The sequence below is a fragment of the Acanthopagrus latus genome, chromosome 4, assembly GCF_904848185.1.
Source record: "Acanthopagrus latus isolate v.2019 chromosome 4, fAcaLat1.1, whole genome shotgun sequence".
NCBI lineage: Eukaryota > Metazoa > Chordata > Actinopteri > Spariformes > Sparidae > Acanthopagrus > Acanthopagrus latus.
The window spans coordinates 22920075-22938749 of record NC_051042.1 but is presented as its reverse complement, the minus strand read 5'-3'; the positions used below and the strand labels follow the sequence as shown (position 1 = coordinate 22938749).

Genomic DNA, 18675 nt, shown 5'->3' with positions numbered 1-18675 from the left:
AGAAGAAGAAACAACAACATTTTTTGTGTTTTTCTGAAATGCTAGTGTGTTTCTCAGACTCAGAGGTAATTGTATTGGGTGCATATTGTCTTTTTGATGAAAAAGTGTCAAGGGGAATACAATAGATAGCCACAGACTGGAGCTGAATCTGAGTTGCCACAACAAGGACCATTTTGGTGTGCCACCCTAAGATTTTCACTGGCCCCATCTGGCCCCCCTATGAAAATGTTCCATGGAACCGAATTAAGGTGTCAACCCCCCCCCCAAAAAAAAAAAAACGGGACGGCAAAGTTTGTCCCGGGAGAGATTTATATTTTCCCGGGACAGCTGACGAAAAAAGAGAACAATTCTTAGTACGGATCTCTAGTCTTCTCTGACAGCGGTATTTTCTTGCGAAGAGGCGCCGCCTGACAGGCAAAACCCGGGGAAAAAAGCAACCCTTGTGACGTGGCCGCTTAATCCTGTCAGTGTCGGAAGATGGCTGACAGTGGACCCCTGGCAGCGAAAAGATGCGACTCTGGCTCAGTGTCCTCCGTGAGCATGGAGACTATATCGGCCCTGACAGAGCTGGAGGATCTGGAGAAAGTTTATCAGCAGCTCTGCACACAGGAGGTCAGTAGAAACGGCTGTTAACGGCAGTTTGTTTGACGTTGACACGTCCTCCGTTTAACTTCCGGGACGCTGCTCGCCCAAAACACTACTGAGGGAAAGGGCTCCACTTTGATGGAATAAGACCAAATAAATGCAACAAAATAATGAAGCTATTACGTTAATGACTTTCAGAACATGCTAGAGCTATTGTTTACCATTAACTAATCTCCAGTGCGTGGAAAACAGTGGTAACGTTAGCATCTGAGTTGCCAGGGCACAAAGCTGTCCACAACACCTAGCTAACACAAATATTAGTATGTGATAAGTGATGAAAGTGATAGAAATGATTCTACCTGTCAAGATTTCGACTCTAAAGTCTCTCTGAGGGTGTTGGCAAGCATAGTAAAGCTACCATAACTGGCAAACCATTTTGAAGATGCATAGCGTCACCCTGCTGCCGTAACAATGTATCTCATGTTGAGGTATACATCGTTTTTATGTAATTAATTATTTTGTCAGACTTATTAAAGGTGCACTATGTAGTTTTGCTGGGTTTTTCATGCCAAAACACACTAAATAAACTAACTCTTAGCTTTCATGACTGAAATCGTGTCCTTGTGTCTGTCTGTTTATTCATACTGTTTTATTTTGTTTATATGTGGCGGACCCTGCCACCTTTCTAGCTTCAAACAGTGTTCTGGGACCTTATTTTTCTCTGAGAACAGCTTGTTTATTCACTTGTGGGGGAAAAAAATCATAGTTTGTTTTATCTCATTAACAATGTGAACATCAACATTCTGAGTTTGAATATCTTAAATGCCCTGTCAGATCTGCCTGACAGTATCACAAACACAATCACCCAGTCAAATGAAGAAAAATGTACCAGTGGGTTCAAAGAAAAATGGTAGTTCATGGGCCATTCATGCAAACTAAATGGTAACGGCATGTTCACAGGGTGGGTTTGCAATGTGTCATCAACCACAGCAAGAAATGTAATTGTCAATTTGTCCAGAAAAGTCCTGAAAGTGTTTTAGATAGAGCAGGAAACCTATGCACTAAGTCTCCTAAAGCCCATATTTAAAATTATATGGAGTCCTGTAATATACTGCCATACTGATGCAGTAGTGTTACTCAACTCACCCTACATGCTTTAAACTACTTACACACCACATTATCTAATACTAACATGCCCGCTTTCCTTGTCAGATAACTACATGCCTAGATATTTACCAAATTTATTTGGTTTCTGTCAATTAATTAGGTATGTTTTGATAGAAAATGTGAAGATGTATTGAACTGCATGAATCTGTACTAAGTTTAAGATGCTTAAATCAAAATAGAATTCATATTCATTTTGCTCATCAGATGTATTGTTTTTTCCTCTAATGCAGAAAGAAGTGGAGGCTGAGCTGGACAGACTGGTTGGACAGGAGGGCGCCATTCACACAAAGATGCTGGCACTACAGAGGATGGGGTACAGTTTAAGCAGATTAGTGTAGTATCAAAAACTCAACATTTATTTGAGTTCCAGTCATGACAGTCTGTGTTCTGTGAACTGTCTCCGTCTCTTACAGGCCCAACCTACAGTTGATCGGGGGAGATGCCAGTCAGCTGTCAGGCATGATCACTTTCACATGTAGCCTGGCCGAAAACGTTAGCCGCAAAGTCAGACAGTTGGACCTTGCAAAGGTTAAAACACACATTTGATATATCTATCATAGATACAATATCATTTATGTGCAGTTTTATTAACCTTTATATTCATTGAAGAGAGTTTAAAAGGGGGGATTTGTTGATAATATAATAGATTTAAAAGCATTTTGACACAATGACAAAAACACCACGTATGATTTTTAACTTTTGCTGACATTTTCTGATCATCTTAGGTTGTATCTATTTCAAGAGTATTGCAGTGGATCGCACTGATTTCTTATTTTGTTTAATCTTTTTCTAGACACGGTTGTATAATGTCATCCAGCGTGCCGACGATATCCTCGATCTGAAGTTCTGCACGGACGGTGTCCAGACAGCTCTGCGTAACGAAGATTATGAACAGGCTGCTGCCCACATCCATCGATACCTCTCTCTGGACCAGTCGGTTATTGAGCTGAGCAGGCAGGGAGAAGAAAGTACGAGGCTTCCAGTTCTCCAGTCTTGCGCAGCAGTGAATGCTGTAGTCTAATTTGATTTAATGATTTTTTTCTTTATGTTTTGTAGATCAAATGTGTCAGATTATTATATGATAGTAGTCACTCAGACAATATTGGGAAGAATCATGGAAAAACACCAAATACTTTAGCACTATGATCCACCAAACGATTTAATACTTTTGTCACTGCAGTGAAAGTAGCAGTAAATCAGCTGCAAAATAGGAGCTATGTACTGTATGTGTGAGCTTGTTGATGCATCATGTTTGCTCAGGTAGTGCTGTGGACGCCAGTCTGGTAATGCTTCAGGAGGCAGAGCAGAAACTGAAGGTCATTGTTGCTGAGAAGCTGGATGAAGCTGTAGCAGCAGTCGACCTCGCACAAGTGGAAAGGTTTTTCAAGATCTTTCCTCTGTTGGGCCTCCACCAGCAGGGCCTTGCACGCTTTGGACAATATCTCTGCAGTCAGGTCAGTATTGTTGTTGGTCCTGTTTTTGTACAAGGACATCTGTGAGTACTTTTGGTCGAAAGAGCAGTCACTTATAGTGCATTTAGTTACACCAGTCCCATGGAAGAATGGCCACACATCATACAGGTTCTTAATAAAGCTCTCACTTTCTGTTCCTTCAGCACACACTGTGATAACTACAATATAATAAAAGACATAAAGGTTTCAGGACATACAGCTACCATTCATTGTTAAGGTATCTCAAGCAAGTCCGCATTGATAAGCAGCCTGAAACACGTGAACACAACAGAAATGTGCTGGCATTAAATAGGATTAATGAAAATGTCTCACTTTTGTTCGTGTAAAATGTTAACAAACATTATGCATAGATAAAAAAGACAAAACATATGAAAGACAATAACCATGTGCGACTCTTGGACCGCATGTAGAATAATGTTATTTTGGAGCTGCATGCTCCTCTGCAGCAATGTTGGTTCTGACCCGTGACATCACTACATGGCATCATGTCCCACCATGCCCTAAACTAAATTGAGCCCCTCTGATCTGTTACATTCAGCATTAGAATAAAACCTTACATAAAAAGCAAATCATTTCTTAAACAAAAATTTATGGTGGTACATTTTAGACTCATTTTTAAACTACAGTGACACTCAGTAGAGTGCATACCTCTGCCAAGGCTTAACAGTCCCAGTTTGTTATCACTCATAGATACAAGCTACCTATAGACACGTTTTGGGGTTTGTTTTTTTTTTCGTGTTTTTTTTTTGTTGTTGTTATTTTCAAGTGCAGTGCATTTCTTTGAGAAATTAAGGATAATGTCTGAAAACATCCTGTCTCGCAATGTTAAAGGAAGTGAGAAAATCTGCCTTTTGGGGTCTATTCTGGGTGGAGACTTTTTTTTCTTTTTTATTCTCAATCTATTCATGGAAATCTCCATTGTATAATCCAGCCTACAAACCACCAAACTCAATCTCAATTGTCATCTTTGTTTTTTGATCAGAAATAATCAAAGATATCTTGGTCTCATTTTTAATTTCCCATCTGACATATTCTCACACAGCTTGCCTCCAAAGCTGAGGAGAACTTGGTCCTTGCTACGGGAGGAGACCTGGGCGAGAAGAGAGCTCCGCTGGTGTTTGCAGACACTCTGACGCTGCTGCTGGAAGGTGAGATAACGGGCCTGATGCTCTGCCTGCATCTGCAAGCATTTTCCTTTATTTGCTTGGAGCCGACTTAACTAACATGTTCTTGTGTGTTTACAGGTATTGCTCTTGTCATTGAGACTCATCTGGTGATTGTAGAGACGTATTACGGTCCGGGCCATCTGTACACACTCATCACTCACCTGCAGCAGGAGTGTGACCAGCAGGCCCAGAAAATAGTCGACAAGTTCATCCAGCAGAGAGGATACCACAACAAGGTGTGTATGACATCGGAGCTGCATGATCGTTTTTACTGCGTACCTGTACACACTGTGAACTTTTATCCTCCTTCAGTTTCAGGTTGTTCAGAGCAGCATGATGAAGAGCGTGCCAGGGGAGCGGATCGAGCCCAGGTAATTGTGTTTGTCTCAGCAGTGTCCTGCGTCTCCTCCACATTTGTCTCTGTGGTGTTTTGTTTATAACACCTGTCTCACATAAACAGGGAGTTGGACCCTGTACTGACAGAAGTAACCCTGATGAACGCACGGTCTGAGCTCTACCTGCGCTTTTTACGTCGTCGCATGTTGGCCGACTTTGAAGTTGGGGATGCTCAGAGCGTCACACAAGGTAGATTAATGTTAACGTGTGATGATGTATACAGAACACTGATACCTTTTTGAGAATGTAGAGCTGAAATAAGTCATCTGGATTTGGGATTGTGATTTTTCCTAATTCTTTGGACAGAGCATCAACAGAATGTGGAGAAGCTCCTGAAACACTGCATGCTGAGCAGGACGATGCAGGAGCTCATTGGTTACTATATTCCAATGGAAGAGTACTACATGAGAGAGTCTGTCAACAAGGTAAATTACTCTGTTTTCTCAAGTATTTTTATTTACAGTTTTTGAGAACTCTACCAATTGTGAGTATCAGAGTTGGGGCCTACTTCTGCATACATGGGAAAAGTTGTGTGAAAAAGCTTTTGTTGCCTCCAGAGGGAGATACAGTGACTCGAGTGATGTCACGTGAATCAGCATCAGTTGGGGCTGAAGACTACAAGTTTGACAATGAAAACCTCTGTAGACCACTCCTCATCTCATTTTGAGCCTGTGAACTTGAGGTTACGTTAGCCGCTGTTAGCATAATGAACCAGAATCTTTGACCAAAATGTCAGCAGTTAGAATAGCATTGTGGGTAGTGTAGGCAACAGATTTTTCAGAGGAACAATGCGTGAAATTAATAAAACATTATATTTCTGGTTTTGCTGCGTTTTTCTCCTTCATCATGAGAGTGACTATATTTGAGGAGCACAGTGATAAGTTGGTGGAGGATGTTTTCAACTCACTTTGATTTCTCTTTAGATCACACATCGCATTCTTCATCAATGAACAGACTTTGCTTAGTTGTCACAGAGATTTATCATCAAAGCTTTGATGCGTAATAACAACTTATATTTCACGCAAATATATACTTATGTCAAATTAATTTATATCTTTTCCAAGTACATGTAAGATGAAACAAGTGTGGCCTTTCTTGAGAACCTATTTGAATATATGCAAATAAGATAGTGAACAGTTATTGTCATCGAACATGGGTTTATGACACTGTATTATATTCAATTCCCTCTAAATGAGCAAAATTTCCTCCCCAGGCTGTCACTATGGATACATATGAAAAGGGTCAGCTGACCTCCAGCATGGTGGACGACTGTTTCTACATTGTTAAAAAGTGCATCAGTAGAGCTTTATCCAGCTCCAGCATCGACTGCCTCTGTGCCATGATCAACCACGCCAACTCTGTGCTGGAGTCTGACTTCAGGTACTCATTCTTTCTCTTTTCTGTTCACATTTTCAGTACTTCCTTTTGTTTACACTTTTCATGTCTTGTGTCCGTGTGCCCTTTCCTCTCTTCACCTGTCAGGGAGGTGCTGTATAATAAACTGCGGCAGGGCTTCCCAGCTACGACTCTGCAGGACATCCAGCGTGGCGTCAGCAGCGCGGTCAGTCTGATGCAGAGCAGCTTACAGCAGGGCAAGTTCAACACACTGGGTATCGAGAGCACTGAGAACGCCAAGGCTGCTTTTCTGGTAATACACACACACACACACACACACACACACACACACACACACACACACACACACACACACACACAGCCGCAAATTTTTAAAATGGCTCACAGCTGAAGGAAGCACTACTTCAAAAACCTTTCAACCCGTTTGTCGAAAGGTACATTTGGATCAAAGAAATACTTAAAGGTTTTATATATCAGTCCTGTCACCAGGATAAAATGTTGGCAGAAGGAATGGGCCAAAAAATCATGGAAAACACTGTCAACAACTTGACTGTGGTGAATTTTCATTATTGGGACAATTGTGAATTGAGATAATCATGAATATCCTCACCCAAGATGGCGTTTCAGCATTTATAAGCATGTCGACACTAGATGTTTTTAAGTAGACCAGCGGACAGTTTTCAGCTGTGTTTGTGTTGACAAAAAAAGAATATTTTTGATAGGAAATCAGTTCATCTCTAGCTGTGTTTATAGCAAACCAAGATCTGTATTTTAAGCCAAAAGTTGATCTTTTCCTGACCTCAACCACGCTTATTGGGGGGCCTAAATCTAACCAGAGCATAAAGACTATGAAAGAAACACAAAGTTGAAATATAAAGAAATGAATGAACACATTTGTGGTTTACAGAAAAGTAGATTTGCCAATATTTATTCAGGTGGTGTCATTCTGCCAGTTTGACCTTGACAGAATGACGGAATAAGACTGATTCATATTGAATCACATCAGCTATAAAAATCCTTCATTCAGTCTTTTTATTCTACCTCAGGTGACTCTGAATAACGTGGAGGTGTGCAGTGAGAATATCACGACTCTCAAGAGGAACCTTGAGGTAAGATTCACAGCTTTGCGTCTCTTTTCATTGTTTATAGTTTACCTTGTTTCTCATTTTCTTTCAATTCTTGTATTCCCTTCTGCAGAACGACTGCGCCAAGTTGTTCAGTCAAGGCGCCGGCTCTGGTGAGCAGGCCAAGATTGAAAGCTGTTTGTCTGACCTCGTCAACACGTCCACAAAGTTCAAGGATCTCTTGCAGGTTAGAGACATGTGCACATGTTGAACATTGCTCTTCATACAGTAGGAACTCAGCAACTGGGAATAATTCTGTCTGTGTGCTTGTAAGGGATTATTATGAGAGCGTAGTGTCAACAGCAGAGAGAAACCATGTCTAATGTATTTATTCAATAAGAAAGTTGCTGGTCATATTTTTTCCTAAATGAATGCAAAGTTTATTGAGATACTTACTCACTCAGCAGTCTTGTATCATTATAAAGAGGGTAAAGATGAGTGAGGTCATAGGAGACATGTATCCAGGGTAAGTGTCTGGAAATAGGACCTTTTTGTGGTAAAAGTTTCAAGCTCAGATGTGATTTTATTTCACAGGAGGGACTGACTGAGCTGAACACAACAGCCATAAAGCCCCAAGTCAAACCCTGGATTAGCAGCTTCCTGTCCATCTCACACAACATAGAGGAGGTAACAGCATCAGCACAGTGACCAGAAATAAATCGGAGGTCATGAAACACGTTGCCGTAACTGCCTTTGTCCCTCACAGGAGGAGTTTAATGATTACGAAGCTAATGATCCCTGGGTGCAGCAGCTCATCATTAACTTGGAGCAGCTCATGGCAGAGTTCAAGGTATCTTGTCTGAGCAACATTTCAGCCATCACTCCAAATATAGATTTTTTTTTTTTTTTTAAACTTCTCCCTGCCTTCTCACCAGACGGCCCTCTCTCCTGTCATCTATGACACACTGACCAGCCTGATGACCAGCCTGATATCGATTGAAATGGAGAAGACTGTCCTCAAATGCTCATTCAGCAGGGTGAGGAGCTGGGCTCGGCCACAAGGTGGCACCGGGTGCCCTGCGCATCACGTCACATCACATCTCTGACACACATGTGGCGAAAAGCCTCAAGCTATGATTTATTAATGAGTCCAGAAAGGCCTGCAGGAGAGGTTGCTTCCTCTTTGCACGATAGCGTCCTCCTATTTTGAGCTCCTTACAGGAAGCCTCCAAATGAATTCTTATACAACGTCTCATCCACTCACTGTTTCTGATCTTTTTGTTGCAGCTCGGAGGGCTGCAGTTTGATAAAGAGCTCCGGTCTCTGGTGGCGTACCTCACTACCGTGACCACCTGGACCATCAGGGATAAGTTTGCTCGCCTCACACAAATGGCCACCATCCTTAACCTGGAGCGGGTAATTTAGATCAACCTACACACCTATACAGAATATAGTAATTAGTATAATTGGTATGAAAGCTCATTTTATGTTTTTATCTTAATATTTATAGCATGATAATGAAGGTTCTCAGTCATCCAGTCATGGTAATTCTGTCCTGTATCGTAAACAACTGGATTTGTTTCAGTTCCTTGAAGACGTTTCCCCTCTCGTCCAAGGCGCTCAGAAGAAACTGAAACAAATCCAGTTGCCTTCGATATAGCACTTGGAATATTTATTTAGTGCATTTATCAAAAACAGTCTGATGCCATTTTATGATACTTATTACTTTCAATCAGAATGATTAGAATGACATTTGTTTTTACATCACATTTATCTCACAGCTACTTCACCGATTTAAGATTTTGCATACAAAAGATTTGAGGATTTTATAAAATATGGTGCTAAATATTGTTATAACATAACTACTGGCAAGATTTAAAATGGTAAAATAAGTTTCACCTCTACAAACTACATATTAAAATTTGGCGTCCATGTAGTCTTCAGATCTATAGATGCTGACCAGGAAATTACAATTTTGCAGTACTAGGTCAAACCTTTGCAAAACTGCCCCAAATGTAAACAACTACAGTAAAATGATGATGACTCATTTACAAATCAATGATAATTATTCATATTAATGATAATCCAGTGATTTAATAATTAGTAATGTAAGCCATTATAGCTTCTTTAACCATTAACATGTTGAAATATTTTGTAATAAATACGTTCTCTTTGTACTTTTTGCTTTACACAGGCTCATAACGTGCATTTTTCTCCTACAGGTAACCGAGATCTTGGATTACTGGGGCCCAAATTCGGGGCCCCTGACATGGCGGCTGACCCCGGCGGAGGTGCGTCAGGTTCTGGCACTGCGTATCGACTTCAGAAGTGAAGACATCAAGAGGCTGCGGCTGTAACTCAGGAACCAGCACGCTGTTTATCAGCGACTGCCGAGCATACTCACCTTGTGATGCTTTTCACTAAAGAGCTCAATCCAGGTTTAATCCACGTCTCTGTAAATGGACGTGGGCAGGATGCAGGCAAAGGGCCGGGGATTTCCTTTTGACTGGAACAAAAGTGCACATTGCTCATAGTGGGTTTCCAGACTCAACGCCTGGCTGATGTCAGACTGCATCAGAGTTCAAGCTCAGCTTTTAGGGACTTGGACACAGTGAACTGTTTGATATGAATGATCTGAGAATATTCTGTATAATGTATAATTAAAAAGTGTAAATGTGTTACACTGGGAGTTCCAACCTTTTAACCTGTAACTACGTGTGAGAAACGAGGACACACTGGGACTGAGGAGCGGCGCTCTGCGGCTGTCGGTGAAACAGAGCAGTAATGAACATCCTACCCATTAAACTGACAGAAGCAGGTCAGACAGCTGATCCAGCCTAGTCATTCAATATATGAATAGCTCCTTGTCTGTGATGATGGAACACTTTTAACCTAATAAATTGAGAGCTGCTGTGAAAACGCCTCTGATCCCTGCCATCCGCCACATTTCACGAAGTGCTGCCCTGTTGCCACGGAGGACCTGCTCCCAATCTTTTATACATGTTGCTGACACTAAATACAAAGCTGTGTTCACCAGGCAATGAAGCATTAAAAGTGGTCCGTTTTCATAATGTTCAGCCTAATTTCCTGGCCTAACCTTCAGTCTCTCCATTGATTAAAGCGGGTCAGTGTGTATTTAAACTTTTGCACTGTGGTGTCACAGCTCGTCATCAACCCTCTGACCTTCTTCTTTGTTTCGTGTAATCAGACTCAGACCACAAATGCAGGAGTAGTTAGGAAAAGTGTGGCTTTAATGTAAACACAACATTCGATTGGCTCAGCACAAACATTCCACATGAGAGCAACCAATAAACTACCAAATAGGATGGGGGTGCAGCACAAAAACATTCACAGTAAAAAAAAATTGGTATAATCATAATATATATACAGTACGGTGCTTTTAAGGTGAAAATGGAGATAGGATATGGGGACTGATATGTGATAGATAAAGAGTATACAGGGGATGGGAGGATGAATTTCAGGGTGCACAGGTGAAAATGGAGAGCTGTACTTTTTCTCTGTGAGAAGAGAAATGTGACAGATGAGGGGGGGAGTAAATGGTTCCCTGTTTACTGATCAGGGGAGAAGAGGGTCTTTAAACCCACAACCTCCCCAGACAGAGGCTGCCTCAAATGATATTGTTCTCCTCGTGCAGTCTTCTATTTCTACACAGATTCACGTCAAAAGGATAAAGCACCACACAGAGAACAAGATGTCATTGGAGGGCTGCTTTCTAACCCTCTGAACCATAGACAGGTGACGGTGTTCCCCTCCCAGTTTTTCATGTCAGGAAATAAATATGTGGCACGGGATTTTCAGGAGGTAGGAGGAGGCATGTAGGGCATGAGGCTCAAATAAATAAATCATTCGATGATAATAAAATGTTATATCTCACTTAAATAATATTAGTTGATAGTATGAACATGAGCTATGATTTCTGATACTAATCCCCTATCCGTTGTCAAATGGTTGGCACCGATATGACGTTTGTTTCTTTCCTTTTTTCCTTTTTTTTTTGGGATATATCATTGGCTGATAGGCATTTCCTCACGCTTACAGGAGGCCAATGGCGATGGGCAGCAGCCATTCTGAACAGAAGAAGCTCCCTCTTTCATTATGTTTTAAAGTAAAAGGAGACATCAGAGAGTGGAACAGACCTGCAGGCTACTCAGTCATGTGTGGGTCTGAAGGAGAGGGGAGCTTTGTCCCGTCTGAAAGTTAAAATAGCCTCCTTTCCCAACCATGACCCTCAGCCACGAGTTCAGCACCTCCCCAACAACATCACCATCTCCACGTTCATACACACAGCAGCTCTTCAAACGGAGCACAACAGGCTATATTCAGTACGGGGTAGAAATGCCTCGAGGCTCGCACAAAAAAAAAAAAAAAAAAAGTCACATAAAAGATGGGACCATATTCCACGCCGTGGTTAAAAAATGACATTGCACAATCCTCGGGTTGCATTTTCTGGACGCTTTTTGAGTTTTGGCTCCAGCTGAATATACCCCTGGTGCTGCCGCTTCTGACCTGACCAAGTTGTTGACGCAGTCATCAACAAAAACATGAAACATTCAGCTCAAGAACACATTTTTTTATATATAAGACAAAACTGGGGTGTGTGTGTTTGTGTGTACTGAAATCCAAATAAAAAGGGAACAAATCATGGCAATAAATCAGTGTGGTGTCTGACGGCAGCTCTTTGGGTCCTTTTTGGACGTGTAGAATTACATATTATGTGTTTAAGTATCATCAAAATTATCATTATTAACACCTCATACTCTCCACGACAACCTCTGTGCTTGGACAGGCCTCAGTATAAGCCACACCCTCTAAGGTTGTTTGCGATAATGATGTCAGTGACGGCATCAAACACTACCTGGATGTTCCCTGTGTCAGTGGCACAGGTCAGGTGACAGTAGATCTCTTTATTGGGAGAGCGGTTCTTACTCTCAAACTGAACCTGAATATATGCAGTAGCATCGTCGTAAGTATTAGCACCTGGAGATGGAAACAGAGAGAGAAGAGAGCGTGAGAGACGGGCGATCACCACTCTGCCCGTGGAGCAGCTTGGCTGAGGCACGAGGGTCACGAGGACTCACCTGTGTATTCTGGAAAACAGATCGTCAGCGGGGACTTCTTGATCTTCTCAGCGAACAGATCCTTCTTGTTGAGGAAGAGGATGATGGAGGTGTCGATGAAGAACTTGTTGTTACAGATGGAGTCAAAGAGCATGAGTGACTCATGCATGCGGTTCTGCGGGAGGATGAATATGTGTTTAGTGCTACACTGTGGAGAGCACCTCACAGTATGTACGTCGGGATACAGCATCACCTGAATTAGTGACGTTTCACTGGTTACTTAAAGGGCCAGTGTGCAGGATTGAAGGGGCTCTATCAACAGAAATTAAATGTCTTACTCTTAACTGTGATTTAATGTTTTTTTTGTTTTTTTAAACTAACCCTAACCCTAATAACCTTTGTGTTTTTTTAACCTTAGATTCGGCTTCATAGCAGGTCCTCGTCTCAAGAGTCTGCCATGTTTCTATGGTAGCCCAGAATGGACAAACCAAACACTGGGCCCTTTGGCTTTTTATTAAATTGGTTGCGATCTGCCTAGATACCTTTACATACCAGTCCTTTAATGTGTAACTGATAAATATCTTTTGGAAACAATTGTGATTGTGTAGGTTCATATTTCAGAGGTTGTTATTTATTGAATATCAACTACGAGCAGAACAAATAAACAATTAACGGCTCATATTCTCTTCTGAGGACAGCTTGTTTATTTAGTTATGGAAATACAATCATGAAAATAAATAATTCTGAGTTTAGATGATTACCTTGATAATATCATAAATATTACCTTTCTACGTTTGAATATGTTCAAAAACTACATAGTGCACCCAACACCAGGTAGCTGGCTGATGTACAACACAAACGTTTACAATTTATACCAAAGAAGAAGATAGTAAAAGACGGATCTTGTGGTTTCTCTGTTAAATGACATTAAGGGTTTCATGATAGAGGGTGTTGTACAGACTGTAAAAGTGATTTCAAATCTATTGTCATCGTCAATCTGTAGCTATCAACCTTTAAGATACATTTTTATTTTGCCATTTTGCCTTGACAGATTAGAGTCAACAGTCCAAAGTAAGGATACCAAGGCTACAACAGGTCCTCACCCAGGGTCCTCAATCTTAACCACTATAAGCCACCAGGACGCCTTTAACATCAGTCAGATCCTCACCATGAATTAATTTAACTGAGTCGTACTTACGGTTGTTTCATCTTCATGGAGCACCTGGTCGTATCCGCTGAGAGCCACACAGAAGATAATGGCCGTCACATCTTCAAAGCAGTGGATCCACTTCTTCCTCTCTGACCTCTGACCTCCCACGTCAAACAGCCTGGCAAGAATGTGCAATAAGTCAATTCAAACACAGAGCTTTAATCCCTGAAGCTCATCTTGGATAAAATGCCAGCAACAAAGGGCGAGTCATCACGAGCTGCAGAACAACGGAGCAGCGACTCCATGAAAGCTACCTGAAATGGAGGTTTTTGAAGGTGAAGTGGGTTTCGACGATGCCAGTGGTCTTCACTCGGGTTCTCAGGATGTCCTGCTCTGTGGGCTGGTAGTCTGCTGCCCCGATCCGATCTAGACTGTCCAGGTAGCTGATGAAGAACAAGAAGAAAGTGGATTAGACAACCGGTGTTTTCTCTTTTTCTGGTGCACATAGGGGGTTCTTAAAGTCCGTCTTGCTCCACTCACTATTGAGCAGAGTCATTGAGCTGGTATTCACGGGCGCGGCTGAAGCACTCCTGGGTCCCGGCGTCGGCCCAGACGCGCTTCATCGCAGTAAGAAGCTCTGCAGAGTACGGCTCTGTGTCCTCCATACGAGTGACCACATCGCAGACCAGCTTAGCATCCGCCTGGAACAACACATTACATAAGATCAGGGGAGAAGGAACAAAATGACATCTATGCATTTATTATTTATCACCTGTTTTCATGATTTTGTCGGATTTTTCAACAGTCCATTACAAATATAATATATCCAAGCATCCAATCTATGAGGGACATCAACCAGACGTCTTAACCCAAACTTCATAGTGTCTCATGTTTACATCATTAAAACAATCTGATCATTATTTTATTCTTCTGTCAAAAGATTACAATCAAATTTCAACTCCCTACATTTCAAGGACGTATGAATAAAATCTCAAATTTCAGCTGGAGGGTGGATGTCAGACTAACTTTTCTGTCCTTGTCTCCAAACTCGACGCCCAGGGAGTCCATGGCTCGGAGGATGGCAGCCAAGCTCTGGATGGTGTTGCTGTAGACCACAGGCTTGTACTGCTTCACGTCATCCCCAGAAAAACCATCTTCGTGGATAATCCTGCATGCACATACAGGTATTAGACACAAGCATGGGCCGTACCGAAGAAGGCACGCGCATCCGTATGTTCTTGCCGAGCCAAACAATAAACAGCGTGTGCCAGGCGATTCTACTTGGCGATCAAACACGAGACATCTCACAGTCTCTTCCTTCCATCTCCACCTAAAATGCATCTTTAAGTGTGTCGGTGTATAATGGGATGGGAATTGATCATATTCTCAGTGTGATCTGTAATTGGTCAGTAATGTGATATCCAAGCCATTTATAATTTATGACGGGCAATGGAGTGGAATCAGTCACAGCACTAATCAATCACAGCAGGCGGGACTCTACTGTTACATTTAGTATGACACAGTTAATCTGGTCGTCATTAAATTATCCATCAGCACTCCCTCATCTGACCTCACCTACACTCAATCTATAAAGGATCAGTCATAACGTCCCGAAAACTGACCGACATTACACATCAGCAGCTTCTTTTGAGTTCAGTCGTTAATGTTTGATGAGCAGAATAAACGAGAGAAGATGTTGGGGTTTTTTTTTTTAAATCTATATTCATCGCTCCATCACCTCCACTCACGCGAAAGAAAAACATTTCCATGAAATACAACATTAACCTCCAGGGACAAGCGGTAGAGATGCAGTTTCACTAAGCAAAGGCCATTGAGTTCTTTAAAGGTGCACCCAAAGATTATTCTTTATTATTGAATAACCTGCCAAATAACCACTCTGTCTTTAAAATATCAGATTGTTTTTAAAAAATGCACGTTTTAAGCCCTCACATGTCTCGATTCATCCAAACAATAAGTCCAAAAACTCAAATATGTTCAATCTACTGTTACGCAAGATGAAGAAAATCCTCAATGTCTCATATTTAAGAAGCAGGAACCTCAAAATATTTGGTATCTTTGCTAAAAGAAATTATTGTACAATTCAAAATAGGAGTTTATTAATTGTCTGTCAATCAACTCATCGATTAATCAAACATGATGACGATGGTTTCGCACATTTTCTTGGCGGAAACCCTAAAAGAGGTGCTTTTAATCTGTATTTTGTAATCTCATTGTGTGCAAAATGGCCAAAGACTGACCTCTAAATGAATGTATAACTCTGGGTGCTACTAACAGTTATATTAATCAATTATTATTGGATTTATTAATTCTTCTGAAAGGTATTTATGCTCAACACAAGTTCCCAAGGGAGTCTAATGTAACATCTTTAAATACAGTTCAAAACTCAAGGGAATTCCAATTATTGTCACAAAGAGAGAGAAAATCTGTCACACTCACATTTAATAAAGCAACATTTTTTTGCCACTTTGGCTCAAAAAATGATGATTAACGATTAATAGATGACCCAAATGGTTCCAGATGAATTTTTAATTGAACGGACTCATCATTTCAGCTCCATATAGGCTGCAGTACGTGCTACGGATGAAAAGTTAACTGACCTATCACAGAGTCCGAAAACAGAAAAAGTGTAAAAATAGACGCCACTGACATTTCTGAGACTGAGAGCCCGGTTAGGTCACCCATCAGTGAGGTTCCCTCTTTATTAATTCATATCCATACACCAATGCTTATTGTGAGCATGTTTTCGGCTGTGGGACAGGTTACATTTAAGATCATTTAAAGATCATTTTATAGATTTCAATGGCAGTGACTCTGTATCAGGTGTATCGTCACTTGTCTTACCAGTCATGAAACTACCACAACCAGGCCTGGATCACACAGGATTCAGAGACCTGTCAGCCATCATGCCAACCTGCACAGCATGTGATGATGATGATTATGTACACCAAAATTCATCGACCAGTGTCTGAACTTTATGACCCAAAGTGAGTGGTAAAAATCCACCCAGCTGCTGCCGGCTAAGGCTAAAGCAAACCATGAAAAGTGTTGGTAAACACTATTCGGGCCTGGTGTCTTGTGTTTCAGGGCAGAGCAGTGAGTTACAGACGAGCAGATACCACAGGGAGGGTAATGAGGTGGAGGGAAGAAGAGGAAGCAGGGCATGCATGGAGGGAAGGAAGGAGGGAGGGAGGCAGGGAGGGTGCAGTCAGTGCACTGCAGGCCGGGATGCGCTGAGCAGGACGGAGACGCACACACGCACACACACACACACACACACACACACATACACAAAAAAAAAAAAAAAAAAAAAAAAAATGGGAGGGATGCTTCACAAGACACAATATACAATGGATGGACGGTGCCTTTTCCCGACTGGAACATCTAGAAACTTAACTAAGAGGTTTAGAAAAAAAAACAACAGTGATTTAAAAACATCAAAGAGTGATTTAGCTTAGACAGGGGCAGGTTTAGATGCGGTTTTAGAAGCCATATTTCTGCGTAAATCCGCTTTATAGGCAAAGTACCCCCGGCGATATCGGGCACTTAAAGCCATTAAGATTAAAAGCAGAGGTATTCACTAATGGAGCTGTAGTGACCTCGATGTAATTCACACACACACACACACACACACACACACACACACACACACGCACGCATGCACGCACACACACAGAGGAACAACACCCACATATTCCCAGTCGTGCACTCCCTGTAGTCAAGTAAAACCCTCGTTAACTACATTTCAGCACCCAGGCTGCGAACAGCACCCTGGGGCGCACCGGTGCGGCCTCAGCAGCCTCACTGTCGGTCTGCAGGAGGTGCTCGAGTCACCGGCACTCCTCCGGGGCAACGGCCTCTCGAAACATGGCGGCTCAACCTGCCTGAGCACAGATAGGGGAGGCGCAATCTCGGGCCTTTTACTCTTGCGGTGCCGAGAAGGGTTAAATCGAGCCAGAAAAAAGAGGGGGAGAGACACTTACTTCATCTGTTTGACGATGGTGCTCTTGCCGGACTCTCCGCCGCCTGAAAAGAACGGAGGGCAGAGTGAGAGCCGGCAGTGAAATCAGTACCACGGAGAGCACCTCCGCCCCAAGCAGTCCCACCACAAGCAAACCGAGCCGCGACGCGCCGCGCCGCGCCGAGGCGCAGCCGCCCCGCGGCCGGAGAGGCTCTTCTCTTACCGAGCAGAAGCAGTTTGACGTCCTTAGCGGCGACCATCCCGTCCTCCTTCAGGTTTTTCTCGATGGCCTTGCTCCGGTCCAGAGCTGCGCGCTCCTCGGCGCTCAGTGTACATCCCATGTTTCCAGGCGAATGAGCAATCCCGTCGTCTCTCCGGTCCGCCCTGTCCCTCAACGACTCTCAATCAGTGCGCTGTCTCTCGCTCGGGCTCTCCTCCTGCGCGGTCTGCTACAGCATTAGGCCCGGATTGAGGGCAGAACAGAGCCGGGATCCCGAAGCGGTCTTTTTCTCCGTGACTCTGTCTCTGCCTCCTCGCTCGGTCTCCTCTCTCAGAGGGGATTGGGGGGTGGGGTCGTTGTGCTCGAGCCTGCGGGGTTGGGGTTGTTGTTAGGTGGGGAGGGGGGGGCCTGGAGCTCTCTCTCTCTCTCTCTCTCTCTCTCTCTCTCTCTCTCTCTCTCTTTACGTCTTTGCCTCTCTCCCCCTCTCTCTCCTTTTCTCTCTCTCTCTTTATGTCTCTCTCCCTCTCTCCTCTCTCTCTCTCTCTCTCTCTCTCTCGCGCGAGACTCATCTAAACGCGCACAATCTCGCTGACGTCAGAGCAGCCGAGCTTTAATCACGTCCTATGAAAGATTATTCAAATGAAAGAGCCGTTTAAATGGCAAATGTTGCCCTGTTGTCTCTCGGTATTAGTGCAAACTGTTGTTGTCGTTGGTGGAAAAATTAAAACGCCACAACACTGGCAGGACTCTTCTCCTGTTCTAGGATTAACATTCAGCAATATAAATGCAGCCTATAGCAGAAACATGGTGGAGAAGAGGAGCTGTGCATGTGCAAAAACAGACTGGAGTCTATATGTGACTTAAAGGAGCGCTGTGTGGAGATTTTGATCAGAAGAAAAAGGTCTCTTTTCATTGCCCCTCTTTGTTTTCATGACTAAATAAACAAAAAGATATTTTTTATACTGTCTTGCTTTGTATATATGTGGCGGACCCTGCCACCTTTCTAGCTTCAGTCAGTGTTCTGGAGATGTTACTGTCCACT

General features: G+C 42.6%; 2 protein-coding genes across 2 annotated transcripts; one reads left to right on the top strand and one right to left on the bottom strand.

Moving 5' to 3' along the window:
* Positions 1 to 477: 477 nt before the first annotated feature.
* cog4 (component of oligomeric golgi complex 4) lies at positions 478 to 9887 on the top strand. The gene is made up of 19 exons (XM_037095600.1): positions 478 to 612; positions 1983 to 2065; positions 2166 to 2280; positions 2546 to 2720; positions 3013 to 3206; positions 4267 to 4372; positions 4469 to 4626; positions 4703 to 4761; positions 4851 to 4975; positions 5093 to 5211; positions 6000 to 6166; positions 6269 to 6434; positions 7189 to 7251; positions 7340 to 7453; positions 7801 to 7893; positions 7973 to 8056; positions 8142 to 8243; positions 8494 to 8622; positions 9429 to 9887. The coding sequence occupies exons 1-19, from the start codon at positions 478 to 480 to the stop codon at positions 9561 to 9563; spliced, it is 2322 nt and encodes a 773-aa protein (XP_036951495.1). The 3' UTR covers positions 9564 to 9887.
* A 541-nt stretch (positions 9888 to 10428) lies between these two features.
* On the bottom strand, positions 10429 to 18030 carry gnao1b (guanine nucleotide binding protein (G protein), alpha activating activity polypeptide O, b). The gene is made up of 8 exons (XM_037095601.1): positions 17637 to 18030; positions 17436 to 17478; positions 14461 to 14602; positions 13975 to 14135; positions 13749 to 13877; positions 13483 to 13612; positions 12306 to 12459; positions 10429 to 12204 (listed from the first exon to the last, which is right to left on the bottom strand). Exons 1-8 carry the CDS (start codon positions 17752 to 17754, stop codon positions 12017 to 12019), a joined length of 1065 nt encoding a protein of 354 aa, XP_036951496.1. The 5' UTR covers positions 17755 to 18030; the 3' UTR covers positions 10429 to 12016.
* Between the last annotated feature and the right edge of the window lie 645 nt (positions 18031 to 18675).

What these genes read in the sequence shown, in the direction of transcription:
- cog4 (XM_037095600.1), top strand. Translation starts at nt 478, where the DNA reads ATGGCTGACAGTGGACCCCTGGCAGCGAAAAGATGCGACTCTGGCTCA. An exon ending in AGAGAGGATACCACAACAAG is followed by an intron (nt 4,627 to 4,702) that starts GTGTGTATGACA and finishes ATCCTCCTTCAG; the next exon opens with TTTCAGGTTGTTCAGAGCAG. An exon ending in GGGGAGCGGATCGAGCCCAG is followed by an intron (nt 4,762 to 4,850) that starts GTAATTGTGTTT and finishes TCACATAAACAG; the next exon opens with GGAGTTGGACCCTGTACTGA.
- gnao1b (XM_037095601.1), bottom strand. Translation starts at nt 17,754, where the DNA reads ATGGGATGTACACTGAGCGCCGAGGAGCGCGCAGCTCTGGACCGGAGC. An exon ending in TTCAAAAACCTCCATTTCAG is followed by an intron (nt 13,613 to 13,748) that starts GTAGCTTTCATG and finishes CATTCTTGCCAG; the next exon opens with GCTGTTTGACGTGGGAGGTC. An exon ending in TCCATGAAGATGAAACAACC is followed by an intron (nt 12,460 to 13,482) that starts GTAAGTACGACT and finishes ATCCTCCCGCAG; the next exon opens with AACCGCATGCATGAGTCACT.